General features: G+C 51.5%; 2 protein-coding genes across 4 annotated transcripts; one reads left to right on the plus strand and one right to left on the minus strand.

The window, feature by feature from the left end:
- Nucleotides 1–659: 659 nt before the first annotated feature.
- On the plus strand, nt 660–9,645 carry Tulp2 (TUB like protein 2). Of its 3 annotated transcripts, XM_005084710.4 has the most exons (13): nt 660–731; nt 1,126–1,158; nt 1,573–1,624; nt 2,347–2,485; nt 3,149–3,286; nt 3,396–3,563; nt 4,691–4,872; nt 5,451–5,729; nt 6,635–6,747; nt 7,201–7,315; nt 7,397–7,495; nt 9,106–9,277; nt 9,487–9,645. In XM_005084710.4, the coding sequence occupies exons 1-13, from the start codon at nt 697–699 to the stop codon at nt 9,618–9,620; spliced, it is 1,659 nt and encodes a 552-aa protein (XP_005084767.1). In that variant the 5' UTR covers nt 660–696; the 3' UTR covers nt 9,621–9,645. The 3 variants fall into 3 exon arrangements, with proteins under 3 accessions (XP_005084767.1, XP_040592077.1, XP_040592076.1); XM_040736143.1 differs by lacking the exon at nt 3,149–3,286; XM_040736142.1 differs by lacking the exon at nt 1,126–1,158 and having other exon boundaries at nt 682–731.
- Nucleotides 9,646–9,983: 338 nt separating this feature from the next.
- Ppp1r15a (protein phosphatase 1 regulatory subunit 15A) lies at nt 9,984–13,327 on the minus strand. The gene is made up of 3 exons (XM_013124123.3): nt 13,107–13,327; nt 10,792–12,558; nt 9,984–10,380 (listed from the first exon to the last, which is right to left on the minus strand). Exons 2-3 carry the CDS (start codon nt 12,547–12,549, stop codon nt 10,045–10,047), a joined length of 2,094 nt encoding a protein of 697 aa, XP_012979577.1. The 5' UTR covers nt 12,550–12,558; nt 13,107–13,327; the 3' UTR covers nt 9,984–10,044.
- Between the last annotated feature and the right edge of the window lie 3,279 nt (nt 13,328–16,606).

Below are 16,606 nucleotides of genomic sequence, written 5' to 3' on the forward strand. Positions count from 1 at the left end.
ACGTGACATTTCCTGCGTCGTTTTCAAATAAAAGTCAATGCACTGCTTGCAGGGGTGGGGGTGGGGCAACTTTTGCGGACATCTTGCCGCTCTGTCTCCTGGGAATTGTAGTTTCCTCATTTATTTTTGCCCCGCAAGTTCCTACAAATTAGAACCTTAGTGGTACGCAACTGTATAGTATACTGTCATTATTTTTTAGACAGGGTCTCACTATGTAACCCTGACTGGAACTCCATGTAGACCAGGCTGGCCTCAAGGTCATAGAGATCCTCCTGCTTCTGACTCCCAACTGCTTAGTTTAAAATACCAGCACCTCTTTTTTTTTTTTTTTCCAGACAAGATTTCTCTGTGTAACAGCTCTGGCTGTCCTGGAAGTCACTCTGTAGGCCAGGCTGTCATCTAACTCAGAGATCTCGCCTGTCTCTGCCTTCCTAGGGCTGGGATTGAAGTCGTGCGCCCTCTCCGCCCGACTGATTTCCCGAAAGTCTTGTCTCCTCCCAAGTGCTGGAGTCACAGGCATGAGCCTTAAACCTTGACCTTCCAGATTTCTTAAATGCTCTATATGTAGAACTGTATCGCTAGGCAGATAGATACTCTTGGTCCCTTTAAGGAACGTTGACTTGTGGTTCCAATTCAGAACTCCCAGAACAAGGGATCTGCCCGCTTCAGTGGCCTGGAGGCATTACTCTGTTGGACATGGACCGTGAGGGGCCTAGAGGGCCGAGAAGACGGCAAGTCCCTGTGGGAACCCCTTTTCCGAGAAAGTGTCCGGCTGAGTTTAGCGTTCCAGCGTCGCGGGGAAGCCGTGAGATCGGAGCTGGCGCTAGGGATGGGTGGGCGCCTCTGGGACTCCAGTCGGGTGGATGCTGAAGGTTTGGGATTTGTGATCGAATCCCGAGTCCCAGTACTTAGAAGCAGGACAGGCCTCAGTACTTGGTAGAGAACGGGATTTCTGTGCTCCCAGTAGGGCTTAAAGCTCGACACAGGCTAATAAGTTTCAGGCGGGAACTGGGATTTGGGTTGTTAGGGTTCAAAAGAAAACGGAAGGCAGATACCGGGGACTGGAGGGTGGCCTCTATTAAGACGTAGGATCTAGATCTTGATTATGCCTTCCTAATCCTCTAGAACGTCTCAGGAAAATGAACCGTGGAAGAAAGAGTGAGTGGGGAAACCTAACGGGCAGCGAGGCTGGTAGAGGGACCACGTAGATGCGCACCATAGGGATACGCACAGCTTTGGGCTCAACTTGGTCTTCGGGCTCACCACCGTCAACTCTGTGGGAAGGCGCTGGGGCCCTGGACTCCTGTGTCCTTTAAAGGGGTACCAGTGAAGATGCTTAGGTCTCCCAGAGGAAGGGGCTTGGGACCTGGACCCCTGAGTCTTCCAGGATAGCTAGCCTGGGGGTCTCTGCCTAGGTCCTAACGGGGGAGGAGCTGGGAGAAAGAGCGTCATAAATGACCTGGAAATCTCAGGCCCCGCACCTACTATGACATCACTGGAGCTCAGTACCTAGGTTGGTCAAGGGGAGGGGCTGCTCTGCTGGCTTTGGTCACCAGCCTGTGTTTCTCGTAGGACCTTGGAAGATGAAGTCTCTGGTGTGAGGCTGCAGAAGCTGGAACAACAGGTGTGATCCAGAACCCATTCCTTCATCTCCCCAGCCTCCCCAGACCGTGGCTCGGAGACCTCGGTGCTATGGTGCTTTTCTCTGAACTTCGGTTCTGGAGTTAGGAAAAGAGAAAGTAGGAGTGCAGCCTCATTTTGAAACAGGGCCTTGCTGCCTAGCCCAGAATTACAGTTGTGAGCCACCGAGCTCCATTTTGATTGTTGTTTTGAAAATTACATTTATTTGGGGGTAGAGGACACACACGGCATGACGTGTGTGGAGACAACTTGCAGGAGCAGGTTTTCTCCTTTGACAGTGTAGGTCGAGGGCTGGAACTCAGGTTGTCAGGGCTGATGGAATGGCACCTTTACTCACTGAGCCATCTCTCGGGTCCTAATTGTCACTCTGCACCCTGGGCTGACCTGGACTTACTACAGATGTGAGTCTGTGTACCCTCACATTTGTGTCGTGAAACAGGGTCTCCCCCAATTGTCTAGGAAGGCTTGGAAAACACAATCCTCATGCCCCTGCCCAGATGGCAGTCCAAGCTGAGGAAATTTTAAGGAACAGAAGTTCTAGAGGACTGGCCTCCTAGTTCTTAGAGGAGACGGTGGAGGTGGGCCCGATCTGACAGGAGTCTGGGACCCCCAACAGAGGAAGAGTACCTGGACTCTTGTAGGCCAGCCTCCCCTGTCCACCTGTCTGGTTTCTGTCCCCACCACACACTCCTCTTGCTTACGCAGCGACAGCTATTTGAGAAGAAGCAGCGCAGGAAGCGCCAGGAGCCCCTCATGGTTCAGGCCAATCCTGATGCTTCCCTGAGGCACCGGCGACCAAGGCGTGGGGACGATCGCTTCCAGAGTGACAGCGGCTGGGGACTCGGTCTGGTGGAAGGGATTTATGGGTGCTGGGGTGGGGGTCAACCTAGTAAACATGGAGGGTGGAGCCCGGGGCAGGAACTTGGTGGATGGTGCTGGCTGCTTGAAGGACTGACCTATAGATGTCACAAAATGTCCTAATTGGACTGGTGGAGCCTAATTGCATCAGAGCATGGAGTTTATGGTAGGGGTAGGGGTGGGACTGGAGTTGGGGTTTTATGAGGGAACAGGAATGGGGCCTAGGGGATCCCTGGGCAGAGAACTGATTGGGCTGTGGTTTTCTTAGGAGCTATTCCAATAAAGCTGGGCCCTTGAGATTACCCAGTCCTGTGACAGTTCCCAGGCAGTTTAGAGCAACTGGTGCCTGGGTTTGTCAGAACCTGGTCGTCTGAGGGGACCTGGACTGCCCAAAGATAGTTCTGCAGCTTCCCAGCAGGGCAGAGTTTCACGTTGTTTTCTTTTTGTGATACTAAGCATCGAAACCTAGTGTGACATGCACTCAGTCGAGTACCTCACTACTGAGTCTTGTTTGGGATTTTGGGGACTATGTGTCTCACGCTGTAGCACAGGCTGTCCTGGAACTTGTTATGCAGTGCAGGAGTTGAGGCAATCCTCCTGCCTTGCTAGGTAGAGCTTTTTAAATAGGCCCCTCTGCACTTCCTCCCAGGCGGTGGGAGCCCTTTCCTCCAGGAGACTGTACCACAGGCACATCTGCCCTCTGGGGCCCACAGTGCCCTGGTCACCATGAGCTATGTCGGAGACGGTAGTGGCGAGCAGGCTCCCCTACTGTCACCCAGAGGAACAGGTAACTAGAAGTTCAGCATCCCACTCTTCTCCTCCTGACATTGGGGTCTGGTCCAGAGCCACCTGTTCTTGCACCAAAGGGATCTAAATCTGAAACTTTTTTTCTCTAGTATACACTCGGGGCAATGGCCCTGTTGTCCACCATCTATGCTGGCTCCCAGACAGCTCAGATTCAGATGTGGAGGAGGTGACCATGGAGGACATCCCGGTCATCCCCCGACTTCCCAAGACACATTTGGCAAACCACCGCCGGGGCTGGTTAGCCTCCCCAGGACCTGGTAATTTCAGGGACAGGGGAGTGAAATCTGGCCTCTGGTTCACATGAGATTGTCATCCTTGCTTTGGTTAACAGCTGTATATGAAATATAACTCATGGGTCTCCCCAATTCATCTGTCAAGGTGTTTAGTCCCTGTTATAGTGTATTCAGGTATAAAACCATCACCACATCAAATGTATTTATCTTAACTAATGTTGGGAGGGATGGGGTTGATCTATGTATCCCTGGCTGGCCTTGAACTCGTACAGATCCACCTGCCTCTGACTCCTTGTTTGCTAGGATTAAAGGTGTATTACACCACACCCAGATTATTTATTATTTATTAATTATCATCATCATTTTGGTTTTTCAAGACAAGAGTTTCACTGTGTAGCCCTGGCTGTTTTGGAGCTCACTCTGTAGTCCAGGCTGGCCTCAAACTCAGAGATACACCTGCCTCTGCCTCCCATGTGATGGGATTAAAGGCGTGCACCACCAGGCCTAGCTGCAGCCGCATGTGTTTGTGAATGTGAGTGCAGTTCCCACAGAGGCAGGAAGAGGAAGTCAGACCCATTGGAGCTGGAGTCAGACGCAGTTGCGAGCCATCATACTTGAACTCACTCTCTACAAGAGCAGAGTGTACGCTTCACTGGCTCTCCAGCCCTTCAATTTATTTTTTTTTTGTTTTATTTTTTTGAGACAGGGTTTCTCTGTGGCTTTGGAGGCTGTCCTGGAACTAGCTCTCGTAGACCAGGCTGGCCTCGAACTCACAGAGATCCACCTGCCTCTGCCTCCCAAGTGCTAGGATTAAAGGCATGCGCCACCAACGCCCGGCCCAATTTATTTGTTTTTTAAGCTTTCTTATTTACTTTTGTCCAGGAATTGTGACACTGGAGGCAAAGGCAGATGGATCTCTGTGTTCAAAGCAAAGCCTGAACTACACAGTGAAACACTGACTCTAGGCTCTCCCTGTGCATCCTCAGGGAGATCAGGAGGTTGGTTCGGTCCTTGCAGATTCTGTGTGCATACGAAGTGCACAGAGGTCAGCCAGTAGGGGAGACAGAAAAGGCAGCCGAGAAGGAGTTCTTATCTAGCTCCTCCTAACCTGGACCCAGATGGCCTGACCTGTAACTGCTTCTGCCCTTTAGGGATCAGTGAAGAGGAAGAGGTTGAATCCAAGGATGCTGCAGTTGAACAAAAGGCAGCCAGCCCAGCCGCGGCCCCTACAGTGAACCCTGATAGGGTTTATGGAGACTTGGCATCCTGCATGGTGGCAGAGAGCACAGTGAAAAATAATACAGAAACAAGACCACCAGCCTCTGGCATCGGGGTAGGGTGGTCTAAAAATCTGCAACCCAATCTATAGGGCATTTTGACTGGATGTAGTAGCCACAACCAAGATGAAAGCCTGTGCATGGTGGTGCATGCTTGCATTTCCTGCAGTCAGGATGCTGACAGGGACTGAGAGTTCAAGGCCAACCTGGGCTACATAAGGAGACTCTCTCCCCTAAAAAAATATTCCATGGACAGGTGCCAACTTAGAGTCTACAAAGCATGATCTGGGAGGGTCTTTTTATAGTCAACATCACGACATGCTTGCAAGCGAGTGCTCTTAACAGTGGAGGATCCTTGGCGGGGTGCTACTGCCCAGTAATGCCCCAGCAAACTTCACTGGCATGTTTCGGCAGGTCTCTGGGTTTATATGTTCTGGAGTAAGGATCTCACACCGTTTGTGGAGCTGACAAGGTTACAAGTTTGACCAATCAACAGATGTGTAAACTTGGTTGGGTGGATTAGCTCACATGCATGACTAACAAGAAATCATGGGTCTTCGAGGGACATTCCTTAGCTAGAATAGCCAATCAGCCTGCACGGTCGAACCTGACTGCCCCTCAACTTTTGAGCTAGGATGAAGACCTGGAGAAGAAAGAGGCCTCAGAGTCTACAGCGGTGGCTGAGGCCTTGCAAGGCAACGGTGACACAAGCAACTACAATACTTGGAACATGACCTGTCCCCTGCCCCGCACTCCAGGCCCTCGGCTCGGGGAGGACATGGAAGCTTATGTGCTGCTGCCTGCACCCCGAGACCACATGGTGCAGTGCCGCATCATCCGAGACAAGCGTGGCATGGACAAGGGCATGTTCCCCACCTACTACCTCTACCTGGAGGCGGAGGACAGTGTGGCTGTAAGCTCTAGCCCCTTGGTGGTCGGGAGGCTTCACACTGGAGGGGGGTGTAGATAAGGGAAACAAGCCCCAACTTTGAGGAGCATGTCTCTCCCCTTTTTGGACATGGTTAGAGATTTCTGGAGCCAGATGTAGCAGCATAAAACTATAATCCTAATAATACTTGGGAGATGGTGGCAGGCAGGATCAGGAGAGCAAAGTCAGTGAGGTCAGCCTTAGATGTAAAGGAGTCCAAGGCCAGGTGGTGGTGGTGGTGGATATCTTTTATCTCCCACACTTGGTAAGCAGAGGAAGGCAGCCCTTTCCTCAATAATGAGTTCCAGGACAGCCAGGGAGACAATGTGGGACCCTTCCAACATTTTTTTTCTGGCCAGGCAGTGGTGGTGCAAGCCTTTAATCCTAGCACTTGGGAGGCAGAGGCAGGCAGATCTCTGTGAGACCAGCCTGGTCTACAGAGTGAGTTCCAGGACAGCTGGGGCTACACAGAGAAACCCTGTCTCAAAAAACTATTTTTTTCTGGACTCAGGTCTGTGTCTCATAATTAGGACTTGTCAGCTTTCAGCCCCAACCACCTCAGAACTTCAAACTTTTTATAAGATCCTCTCTACCCTATAATCAAGCCTTATCCATCCCAGAATGAGTCCATACCTACCACACCTCCCTCCGTCTTGAGAAAAGCGTGTCCCTTCTTTGGCCTCCCAACTGAGTCGTCTTGTTGGTCAAACCCCACCCAATCCTAGTATAAACTAGGTAGGCCCTCGGTGTTTCTATAGCTAAGCCATACTCCTCTCCATATGCCGGTCTCCTCCCAGCGTGGCCGTCTTTCCCGTATTCGGAGCTGTGTTAGGACCCTGGCTCTAGACAGTGCCAGAAATCAATCCTGACGTCTCTTCTCTGCTTTGCAGCATTTCCTTCTGGCTGGGCGGAAAAGGAAAAGAAGTAAAACCTCAAATTATCTCATCTCCCTGGATCCCAAAGACATGTCTCGCAATGGGAACAACTTTGTAGGCAAAGTTAGGTAGGTGCAGCCTTCTTGTTATGTGGTGCTCCTAGGAAGCCCAGAGAAAGACCGGCAAATGAACTACATTTCCTAGTAGGCTGCTGGGCACAGCACAAGACGTGCACTGAAGCCTGATGGTTTTTGTAGTTCTGCAGGTTGTACTGGGAAAGAGAAAACATAAAAGCTCTGGATGCCATGAATACAGGCTGGCATTTAAGATGCTTAGCTTCTGGATAGGCAGAGGGCTGGGACCCCCAGTGCCTGTGGGGAAAGAGGTCTAGAGTGAGTTCCTACCTGCTAGATGGAAGAGGGTTCCCAAAGAGTCAGTGTACGATGCTAGCTAGAATGACACCAAAGAAACAGAGGGCAGGGACTGCCATTTTTTTCCTTAGAGGATGGGTTTGAGAAAGCACTTAACAGTAAAAATCGCCATTGCGGTTATTTTACTCTGTTCTCTATCCTCGGGGGCAGATCCAACATCTTGGGCACAAAATTCACCATCTTTGATAATGGGGTGAACCCGGAGCGGAACTACTGGATCCCAGACAATGCCCGGATCAGAGAGGAGCTGGGAGTTGTATGTTATGTAAGTATCCTGACAGGGGCAGAGATGAACGGGGTGCCCATAGGTAAGAACGCTGGAATATAATCTAATTAACCCTCCCAGGAAACCAACGTCTTGGGATTCAGGGGGCCTCGGAAAATGACTGTGGTCCTTCCAGGGATAGACAGCGGGAAGCAGAGGATAAGAGTGCAACCACAAAACGTGAGTCTCAAGGCTGGGAATCAGCACCGAGAATGTCAGTGGACAATGGTCCGCAGGTCACCTGTGAAACTTGAGTAACTTTGCTAGAGTCTTAGGAAGTAAAACCAGAGACTCAGAACTTCTGGATCCAAGGCTGGAGAGATGGCTCAGTGGTTAACAGATCATGCATTGCTCTCCTAGAGGGACGGGAAAGGCAGACCTTGTGAGCTGGAGGCCAGACTCATCTGAATATCAAGTTCCAGGACAGCCAGGGCTCTACACAGGCAGATCTGGTATTTAAAAAGTTGTTTTTTTTTTTTAAATCCCAACACTTGGGTGGCAGAGGCAGGTGGATCTCTGTAAGTTTGAAGCCAACCTGGTCTACAAAACCAGTTCCAAGACAGCAGGATCTACACAGAGAAACCCTGTCTCAAAAGAAAAACAATTTCTGGAGTTGGTTCCCAGTACCCTTGTAAGGTGGGTCACAATTGCCTATAACTCCAGCTCCAGGGAACCTGATGTCCTCTTCTGGACTTTGATGATAACTGCGTACAATCCACATGTGCAGACACACACACACACACACACACACACACACACATATATATATATATTTTTTGGTTTTACGAGACAGGGTTTCTCTGTTTTGGAGGCTGTCGGTCCAGCCTGGCCTCGAACTCACAGAGATCCGCCTGCCTCTGCCTCCCGTGTGCTGGGATTAAAGGCGTGCGCCACCAACGCCCGGCGCAGACACATATATTACATTCAACTAAAACAGAATTTTTTTTGAGACTTTTTCCTGACTGTCCTGGAACTTTCTCTGTAGACCAGATTGGCCTGGAACTCAGAGATCCTCCTGCCCCTGCCTCCCAAGTGCTGGGATTAAAAGTGTGCACCACCACCAACCAGTTTAAGCTTGGCTACTTTTAAGCTATGACTAACAATATATGCACAATAGATTATACATAATGATCTGTGTGTGGTTATAAATGTTCATAAGTGTGAATAATTTTTGCATAAATGTATATGTAACATTTGCCTCTGGGGATATGGGAGTCACCAAGGGAAGGGAGATAAGAAATCTCAAAGGTCAGAGGTGAAAGATTTCTTCTGTCTGTTCAGCACTATCATGCATTCTTGAAACTTCACAAATGAGAATCAAGTAATTAATGGCAGTGTTTGTCTAAGTCAGAACTTTATCACAGAGAAGTCACCACAACCCTAATAAAATGCTTTGAGGGTTCCATTCATAACCATAAGCAAAAGTTAGATAGTGGATATCACGGATCAGCCACAACATGAAAATATAAAATACCAACTACAAGTCAGCTGGCGGCCAGACTGGTCAAAAAAGTGAGCTCCATGACAGCCAGAACTGTTACAAAGAGAAACCCTGTCTCAACAAAAAGAAAGAAAGAAATAAAGTAAAAATAAAAATTTACATTCCCAGCCTGCTCTATAAAGCTAGTTACAGTACAATCAGGGTTACAGAGAAACCCTTTCTCTAAAAACACACACACACACACAAAGATAAACCTGGGACTCTAGAGACACTGTCATGAATGAATGAATGAATGAATATGGTAGGCTGCAGGTAGGTTAACAGACGAAGCCCCTATTGTATCTTCAAGGATCAGGATTCGATACTGAGTCGCCTACAAAAGGGTGCTAGGAACGGGCTGCTCTTACTGCAGAACAAGGCTCCATCTTGGAGCGACGAGAGTGGCGCCTATGTGCTCAATTTTCACGGTCGTGTCACTCGGGCTTCGGTCAAGAACTTCCAGATTGTTCACCCGGAAGAACGTGAGCTCCCAGCATCCCGGAGACCTGGGCTTGTGGGAAGAAAGCGGCCACTCAAAGAGTACTCCCGGGGCGGTTTCCTAGGCAGGGCGGGAGCCTCGCTCGCAAGGCCTGTTGGGAGATGTAGTCTCTCGGGCTCCTAGAGTTGCCCGCTGGGTGCGGGCGCGGCGGCACCAGTTTAACTAAAGCCTGTCTCCCGTTTTGCTCACCAGCGGACCACCTGGTGCTCCAGTTCGGCCGCGTGGCCCCAAACATATTCACTATGGATTTCCGATATCCTCTTTGCCCGCTCCAAGCCTTTGCCATCTGCTTATCCAGTTTCGATGGGAAACTGGCGTGTGAGTAACTGAATAAAATACCATCCCTCACCAGCTCTGTCCTGCGCGTTGTTTCGATACTCAGTCTGGTCTCCAACAAGGTAGCCGAGGCTGGCCTTGAACACCCCACCCTCCTACTTCCGCCTCTGGAGTACTGGGATGACAAGCCTGCACCTGCTAAGTTTAACTTTTTCGGCGTACACAATAATAGGCTTCATTTTCATACACGTTGTCACGCCTTGTGTCCCCACCCTCAAGCCAGCCCTCCTGCCTCAGCTTGGAAGTGCTTGGGATTGGTCGTGTCGCAGTACTCCGTAGATGAGACTGGTCTTAGAACTCATTTCTAGCCTCCCTTGAAGATACACCAGCAGGAACGCACACCTAAGACTGGATCACTATAAATCAAAAGGCTTTATTTCTTATTAAAAATAAATAACAGGAAACTACTTGGGCTTAGCCACGCCTCCCACCGATGTCCAGGCTGGAAGGAGGGGCTTCACTGGTCACAGATGGGCTCGAGGGCGTGGCCTCAGAGGAGGAAGAAGGCCCATGCTGTGGAAGGGCAGCTGGGAAGGCTTGAGGAAGGGGTGGGTTTCCACGGCGCGCCCACGCCCTGGCTCTGAAGGCAGGGGTGAGGCAGGGACCCAGTTTCTCCTCTGCCTGGGCAATTCGGCGGGCAAAGCGGCTCCTATCTCGTGCCAGCTGCTCCCAGGGACCACGTCGGGCAGCCTGGGCTGGTCCTGCCCAGACAGCAAGGAAATGGACTGCGACTTTCTCGGAGAAGCGCACCTGGACAGACGGCAGAGGCAAGAAGGAAAGATTAGTCACAAGACAACGCTTGTTATTTGAATAGTCACCTGCCTGACATCCTGACTGTCCCTCTGACTCACGGGGCACACGTCTGGGCCACCACGAGCCAATTATCACTCTTCCTGCCTCTTACAGTCGATTGCAGCAGGGTGAACACAGCCTTCCCATGTAAGAAGTTGCAACACATGGGTCTCTGGAGTCCCCACCTTCAGGGATTTTCAGGTTCCAGGCCCCTCCTCCTCCTGACTCAGAATCTAGGCCCTTTGTACAAATTACATATTAAAAAAAAAAAAGCAGTGTGAAATCCTACTGCAAATCCAGTACTAGGACTGTACACGCCTGAGCTACTACAGAGTAAATGGTCTTAGGGAGACCCCATCACCCACTTACCTTTCTGGCCCGTGGAGGAGTGTCAGGGTCCTGATCCTGGGTGGGAGCTCTCAACAATTCAAGCCGCCTTTGCAGCCGAAGGGGCAGCTTAGGGGCGGTCCAAGGTGACGCTGGCTTCTCTCCAGGTAAATAGAAGGCCACTTGGAAGAGAGAGGGCTCTGCTTCCACAAGTGCCTCTGTCTGCTCTCCAGGCAGACAGCCCTGGGCCTGACTCTTGCCTCGGTCAGCTGCTTCTGAATCTTCTGGGGCCTCATCCTCCCAGTCGGTGTCTTCTGAGTCCTCTCCGGGGCAATAGACCCAGGCCTTGAGAAACGCACTTGTATGGGGGGTGGCACAGGTCTGAGCTAGACTGCCTTCCCCAGCTGATCCCCAGTCACTGTCATCATCGTCATCATCCTCGGCGTCCTCTCCAGGTCGACACACCCAGGCCTTCAGGAAGGCATTTTCAGGAGAGGTAGGGGGAGACAAGGCCTTACCCTCTTCCCCAGCTGATCCCCAGTCACTGTCATCATCACCATTGTCATCCTCGGCGTCCTCTCCAGGTCGACACACCCAGGCCTTCAGGAAGGCATTTTCAGGAGAGGTAGGGGGAGACAAGGCCTTACCCTCTTCCCCAGCTGATCCCCAGTCACTGTCATCATCACCATTGTCATCCTCGGCGTCCTCTCCAGGTCGACACACCCAGGCCTTCAGGAAGGCATTTTCAGGAGAGGTAGGGGGAGACAAGGCCTTACCCTCTTCCCCAGCTGATCCCCAGTCACTGTCATCATCACCATTGTCATCCTCGGCGTCCTCTCCAGGTCGACACACCCAGGCCTTCAGGAAGGCATTTTCAGGAGAGGTAGGGGGAGACAAGGCCTTACCCTCTTCCCCAGCTGATCCCCAGTCACTGTCATCATCACCATTGTCATCCTCGGCGTCCTCTCCAGGTCGACACACCCAGGCCTTCAGGAAGGCATTTTCAGGAGAGGTAGGGGGAGACAGGGCCTTACCCTCTTCCCCAGCTTCTGCCCTCTGACAGGGTTGACCCCGCCCCGCCCTGTGTGGCTCTGGGTCAGCTTCTCCCTCCTGCTTAGAGCAGTGCTCACCAGCTGTGGAGCGGGAGCCTGGAGGAGAGCTGGGGGGGTCAGCTTTATTTTCTATTCCTTCTTCGTCCGTGGCTCGGTACGTGACGGACTTGTGTCCTGCAGAGGCTCGGGAAGCCTTCTTCACAGTCTCCCCACGCTCTTCCTCCCGCGATGGACAACAACCCTCCCAGTGTGGCTTGGGATAAGCCAGCTGAGTCACTCCCTGCTCTCCAGCCACCACCTCTCCAAGGCTCTTATCAGCTCTCTGCAGACGCGGGGACAGCGGTACGGGCAGGCCAGCCGTGTGTGCGCTGCCCTGCTCTGTAGGGCCACCCCGTCCTGGCTTCTCTCGGTACTCATCATTCGAAAGTCCCCAAGTTTCGGGAGGGAAGCTGTTGGCTTGCACATCCAGGCAGGGCCCCTGGGCTGCTTCCCCCTCTTCAGGAGCCCCGCTTTCTTCAGCCTCCCCCTGAGGGAGGTGGCTCTCAGGAACAAGGGGAGGCGACAGCAGAGCCTTAGCTTCTATCTGATCTGCTCCCGTTGCTGTTTCCGCCAGCCAGGGCTCTGGCGCTTCCGGGCCCCTCAGGCGGCTCCAAGCCCGGCTGAGGAAGCCCATCAGTGGAGACAGGAGGTAGAAGGAGTGCGCATCCCTCCAGAGCAGGGCATGCTGGGGTCTTGGACTTGGGGCCATGTGTCTGGGCTATAAAAGGGGAAACTGTTTAGAAGCCATTCTGGAAATAATATCATGCCACAGCCCTGAGTCACGGTAATACAAATAGTCACAGTACCAACACAAGCGTCCGTGCCTCAAATTCCTAACAGCCCTGCTCACACCCGCCTCCATCACCTGCTCTGGCCCTCTCAACACCCAACAGTCGGGGCTCCCGGTTCTACAAGCCCCTTCCTTCAGCCCTGTCAAGACTCCTGCCTAGCCCTCATCAGACCTGTGACCTGGCCTCTAAGGCGCGTTCTACCCCTCAGGCATGTGATCACGCCCCTAAAACAACCTCCTCCCGCCCTCCTCTTGGCCACAGGCCGCTCCTCCTGGAGTCCTTCCCTTCCCCCGGCTCGCTGCAGGCCCTGCGGGTCTAGCAAGCAGGCCCCGTTCCCTTTACTCGCAGTCTGAGCTTCTGCCTTCCTTAGACCTATGGAGGCCTGCGGGGTCTACCCCCAGGTCCAGGGATTTTCCCCCGCTTCCTCCCCAGCCCGCGGAGTCCTCCCTCCAAGACCGCCCCAGCCCCCACGCACCCGCGTCACCCCGGGGGCAGGAGCGCCGGTTCGGGTTTCCAGAAGCGGTCGCGGGTGCGGAGGTCTCGCAAGGCCAGCGCGCTCATGGCGCCCTCAGGCGTGGGGCTCGGGGACGCGAGGTCTCACAGACTGCGGCGAGGAGAGTCCCGACGAAGGGGTGCGGCGTCGCGCGGGGCCACGCATGCAAACTTCCACAGGGCGAGAGGCGACTCGATCTGCGTGGGAGCCCGCGACGCTGCTTTTATAGCCTGCCGCGGCCGCGCTGACGTCACCGGGAGGCGGGGCTTCGGAAGTTCCCGGGAGAGGTGGGAAGAGGAAAACAACACCCAACTTCTCGCGGACATTCCGGGCTTTGTGACGTCACTGCGACTTTTTTTTTCCAGGCGTGTCCTGGGCTCAAACCTTGCGAGCTGTCAATCACGAGCAATTTCTGAGCAAGCAAGCGAGTGCAGTTCCTCAGCCAGGCACACATCTTACCAACCCAATTAATTTCTTTTTCTATTTCTTTTGTTTATTATTTTTGAAAGCCAAGGACTGGCCTCGAAATCAGTGATCCTCCTGTTGCTGTCCACAGAGTCTTGGGATTAAGGGCTTGTACCACCACGTCTGCCATTTGTTTTTCAAGGCAAAACACTCAGTGTTGTTTTTGTTGTTGTTGTTTTGTTTCTGGTGTTTTGAGACAGGGTTTCTGTGTATTCCTGACTGTCCTAGAACTCGCTCTGTAGACGAGATTGACCTCGAACATACAAAGATCCACCTGCCTCTGCCTCTTGAGTGCTGGGATTAAAGCCGTGCGCCGCCAATGCCCGGCCATGCTAGCATTTTAAAAAGTTTTTTTAATAATCAATACAGCCCAGCGTTGGTGGCGCACGCCTTTAACTCCATCACTCGGGAGGCAGAGGCAGGCGGATCTCTGTGAAATCGAATCCAGCCTGGTCTACAGAATGAGTTCGAGGACAGCCTCCAAAACAATACAGAGAAACCCTGTCTCAAAAAAACCAATAAATAATTAACAAATTAATTGATTAATTATAAAAATGAATAAATAAATAAAAATGCTAGCAGTTGTAAAGGGAGGCTTTTCCTCTGCCAGCCGCTTTGGTTTTACCCTGCCAGCCGCTTGGGCTCTGCCACATAATACAAGACGCTGTTTTAATTATGAAGCTGTTGGCCTTGCTTGATTCTTACTGGCTAGCTCTGACTTAAGTATTTATCCCATAATTGTTAATCTATGTATTTCTCTTACCGGAGAGGTTTCGGGGCTTCCTACTCCATGCCGTTACATCTTGACTCTCTGTGTTTCTCCTTCCCAGAGTCCTTCTGGACTCCTAGTCCCACCTATCTTGATTCCCTATTGGCCAGCAGTGCTTTATTGACAAATGCACAGGACTTCCCCCCAACAACCAGTGGCCACAGAGAAACACTGTCCAGTAGAAGTACATGACTTTAATCCTAGAACTAAAGAGGCAGAGAAAGGAGGGCTACTGTGAGTTTGAGGCCAGCCTGGACTACATAGCTAGTTCCAGACTGTCCAAGTCTACCTGGGAAAAAAATTCTTGTGAGCCATGATGTCATATGCCTTTAATCTCTGCACTCGGAGGGAGAAGCAGGCAAATCTGAGCTGGAGCCTAGCCTGGTCTACATAGTGAGTTCTGGGACAACCAGAGCTACATAGTGAGACCCAGGCTCAAAAAAATTTTTCCCCTTATTTTATGTATATGAGTGTTTTCCCTACACACACACACACACACACACACACACACCACCTCTGTATGTGGTGCTAGTGGAGGCCTCAGAAGATGGCCCCTGATCTAGTAGAGCTGGGTTAGAGATGGTGTGAACCTCCAAACGGGTTCTGGGAATGAATTTGGATCCTCTGCAAGAGCAGCAATTGCTCTCAAGGCCTGAGCCTTCTCTCTAGTCCCTTGGTTGTTTTTGGTATGTGGGTCTGTCTGTCTATTTTGAGACAGGGTTTCACAGTGTAGTCCACAATGTGCTGGAACTCACTGGGTAAGCTCAGGCCAACCTTCATTTTCGGGCAATCCTCCTACTGTGTACAGAGAAGCAGTGACCCCAGCCCAATACCTGTCTTCATGGAGCCTTCTTCTTAAAAATATTAATTTCCATTTTGTTTTTGTCTTTTGACAGGGAACCATTTTGTATTCCAGGATTGCCTAGAACTTACTATGTAACTCAGGCTGAACTCCACCTTTATAGCCCAGGCTGTCCTGGAACTCTCAAAGTCCTACCTTACCTTTCCCGGTATAGAGGTTGCAAGTGTGACCTCAATAAATACTGTATGGAGAACACTGCTAAACAGACTTCTTTGCTTTCATAGGCAGACATCTGCATTCCTCACTGCTTCAAAATTATATAAAAGTTGTTTGTGCGAGCCGGGCGGTGGTGGCGCACGCCTTTAATCCCAGCACTTGGGAGGCAGAGGCAGGCGGATCTCTGTGAGTTCAAGGCTGGGCTGGACCGATAGCCTCCAAAACAATACAGAGAAACCCTGTCTCGAAAAACCAAAAAAAAAAAAAAGTTGTTTGTGCAATTTGAAATTCTGATTGACCTACACTCTGGTAAGGATGGGGCTCTGTTTAAATCCCAGATGCAGATGTAAATCCAGAGACCCAGTTCCAACCTCCCCTCCTCTCCCTATCTGGTGGTGTGTGTGTGTGTGTGTGTGTGTGTGTATGTGTGTGTGTGTGTGTGTGTGTGTGTGTGTGTGTGGTGTGTGCTGTTTCTGGGTGGGGTTCCCAGGGTGTCCCACATATTGGACAGTACTCTCTTGGAGCTACCCTGAGCTCTGGTCTATAGCCATATTCCTCAGAATGTATCAAGTCACCATACCTCCCTTCTTATGGGTTATCAGTCTGATCTGAGGGATAAATTTCAAACTGGCCAGTTAACCCTGCCCTTGCCAGAGCCCAGTACTCTGGGACTATGGTCCCCTCCTTCTAGGACCAGGGCTAACTAACTATCACTGTCTCATTTGGTCAAGGCCCCACTTATGGACATGGGTGGATAGTCCATGAGTTCGGACTTCTAGCTCATACCTTCACAGGCACCCACCAGCCAGGCTGTATCCCAATTTCCCAAGGTTTCAGGAGTTGGAGGCCCCATTCTTCAAAGGACCCAGGACACCTCTCTTGAAGGAGCTGGCACTCAGAACCTCAAGTAACAACAAACCCATGGTGTCCTGGGGTTCGAGTCTCTGCCCCAAACGTTGAGGAGTCCCAGCCACATCTTAGGGTAGCCAAGAGTTGGAGAATCCTAATTCCTCTGCTTAGCTGTGGGGGCAGCTGAGCCAGGGGTCAGGCTGAATAGTAGGGAGGCCAGAAGAGGCGGGGACAGCCATGATTGGGAGGGGAGGCAGCAGCGTGGGCGGCTGCCAGAGAGAGGGAAAGCCCAGCAGAGAGGAAAGAGAAAGCAGGAGAGGGAGGAAGAGAGAAAGTGAGTAAGAGAAGTTGAAAGAGAAGAAAGGAAACAGAAGTGTCTGG

The sequence above is a fragment of the Mesocricetus auratus genome, unplaced genomic scaffold (genome assembly GCF_017639785.1).
Source record: "Mesocricetus auratus isolate SY011 unplaced genomic scaffold, BCM_Maur_2.0 Super-Scaffold_100054, whole genome shotgun sequence".
Taxonomy (NCBI): Eukaryota; Metazoa; Chordata; class Mammalia; order Rodentia; family Cricetidae; genus Mesocricetus; species Mesocricetus auratus.

Excerpts from the sequence above, each read along its gene's own strand:
- Tulp2 (XM_005084710.4), top strand. The coding sequence starts at position 697 with ATGGACCGTGAGGGGCCTAGAGGGCCGAGAAGACG. Across the intron at positions 3,564-4,690 it reads GTTAGCCTCCCCAGGACCTG|GGATCAGTGAAGAGGAAGAG; the intron begins GTAATTTCAGGG and ends TCTGCCCTTTAG. Across the intron at positions 7,496-9,105 it reads TAAGAGTGCAACCACAAAAC|GATCAGGATTCGATACTGAG; the intron begins GTGAGTCTCAAG and ends TGTATCTTCAAG.
- Ppp1r15a (XM_013124123.3), bottom strand. The coding sequence starts at position 12,549 with ATGGCCCCAAGTCCAAGACCCCAGCATGCCCTGCTCTGGAGGGATGCG. Across the intron at positions 10,381-10,791 it reads CTCCTCCACGGGCCAGAAAG|GTGCGCTTCTCCGAGAAAGT; the intron begins GTAAGTGGGTGA and ends CCGTCTGTCCAG.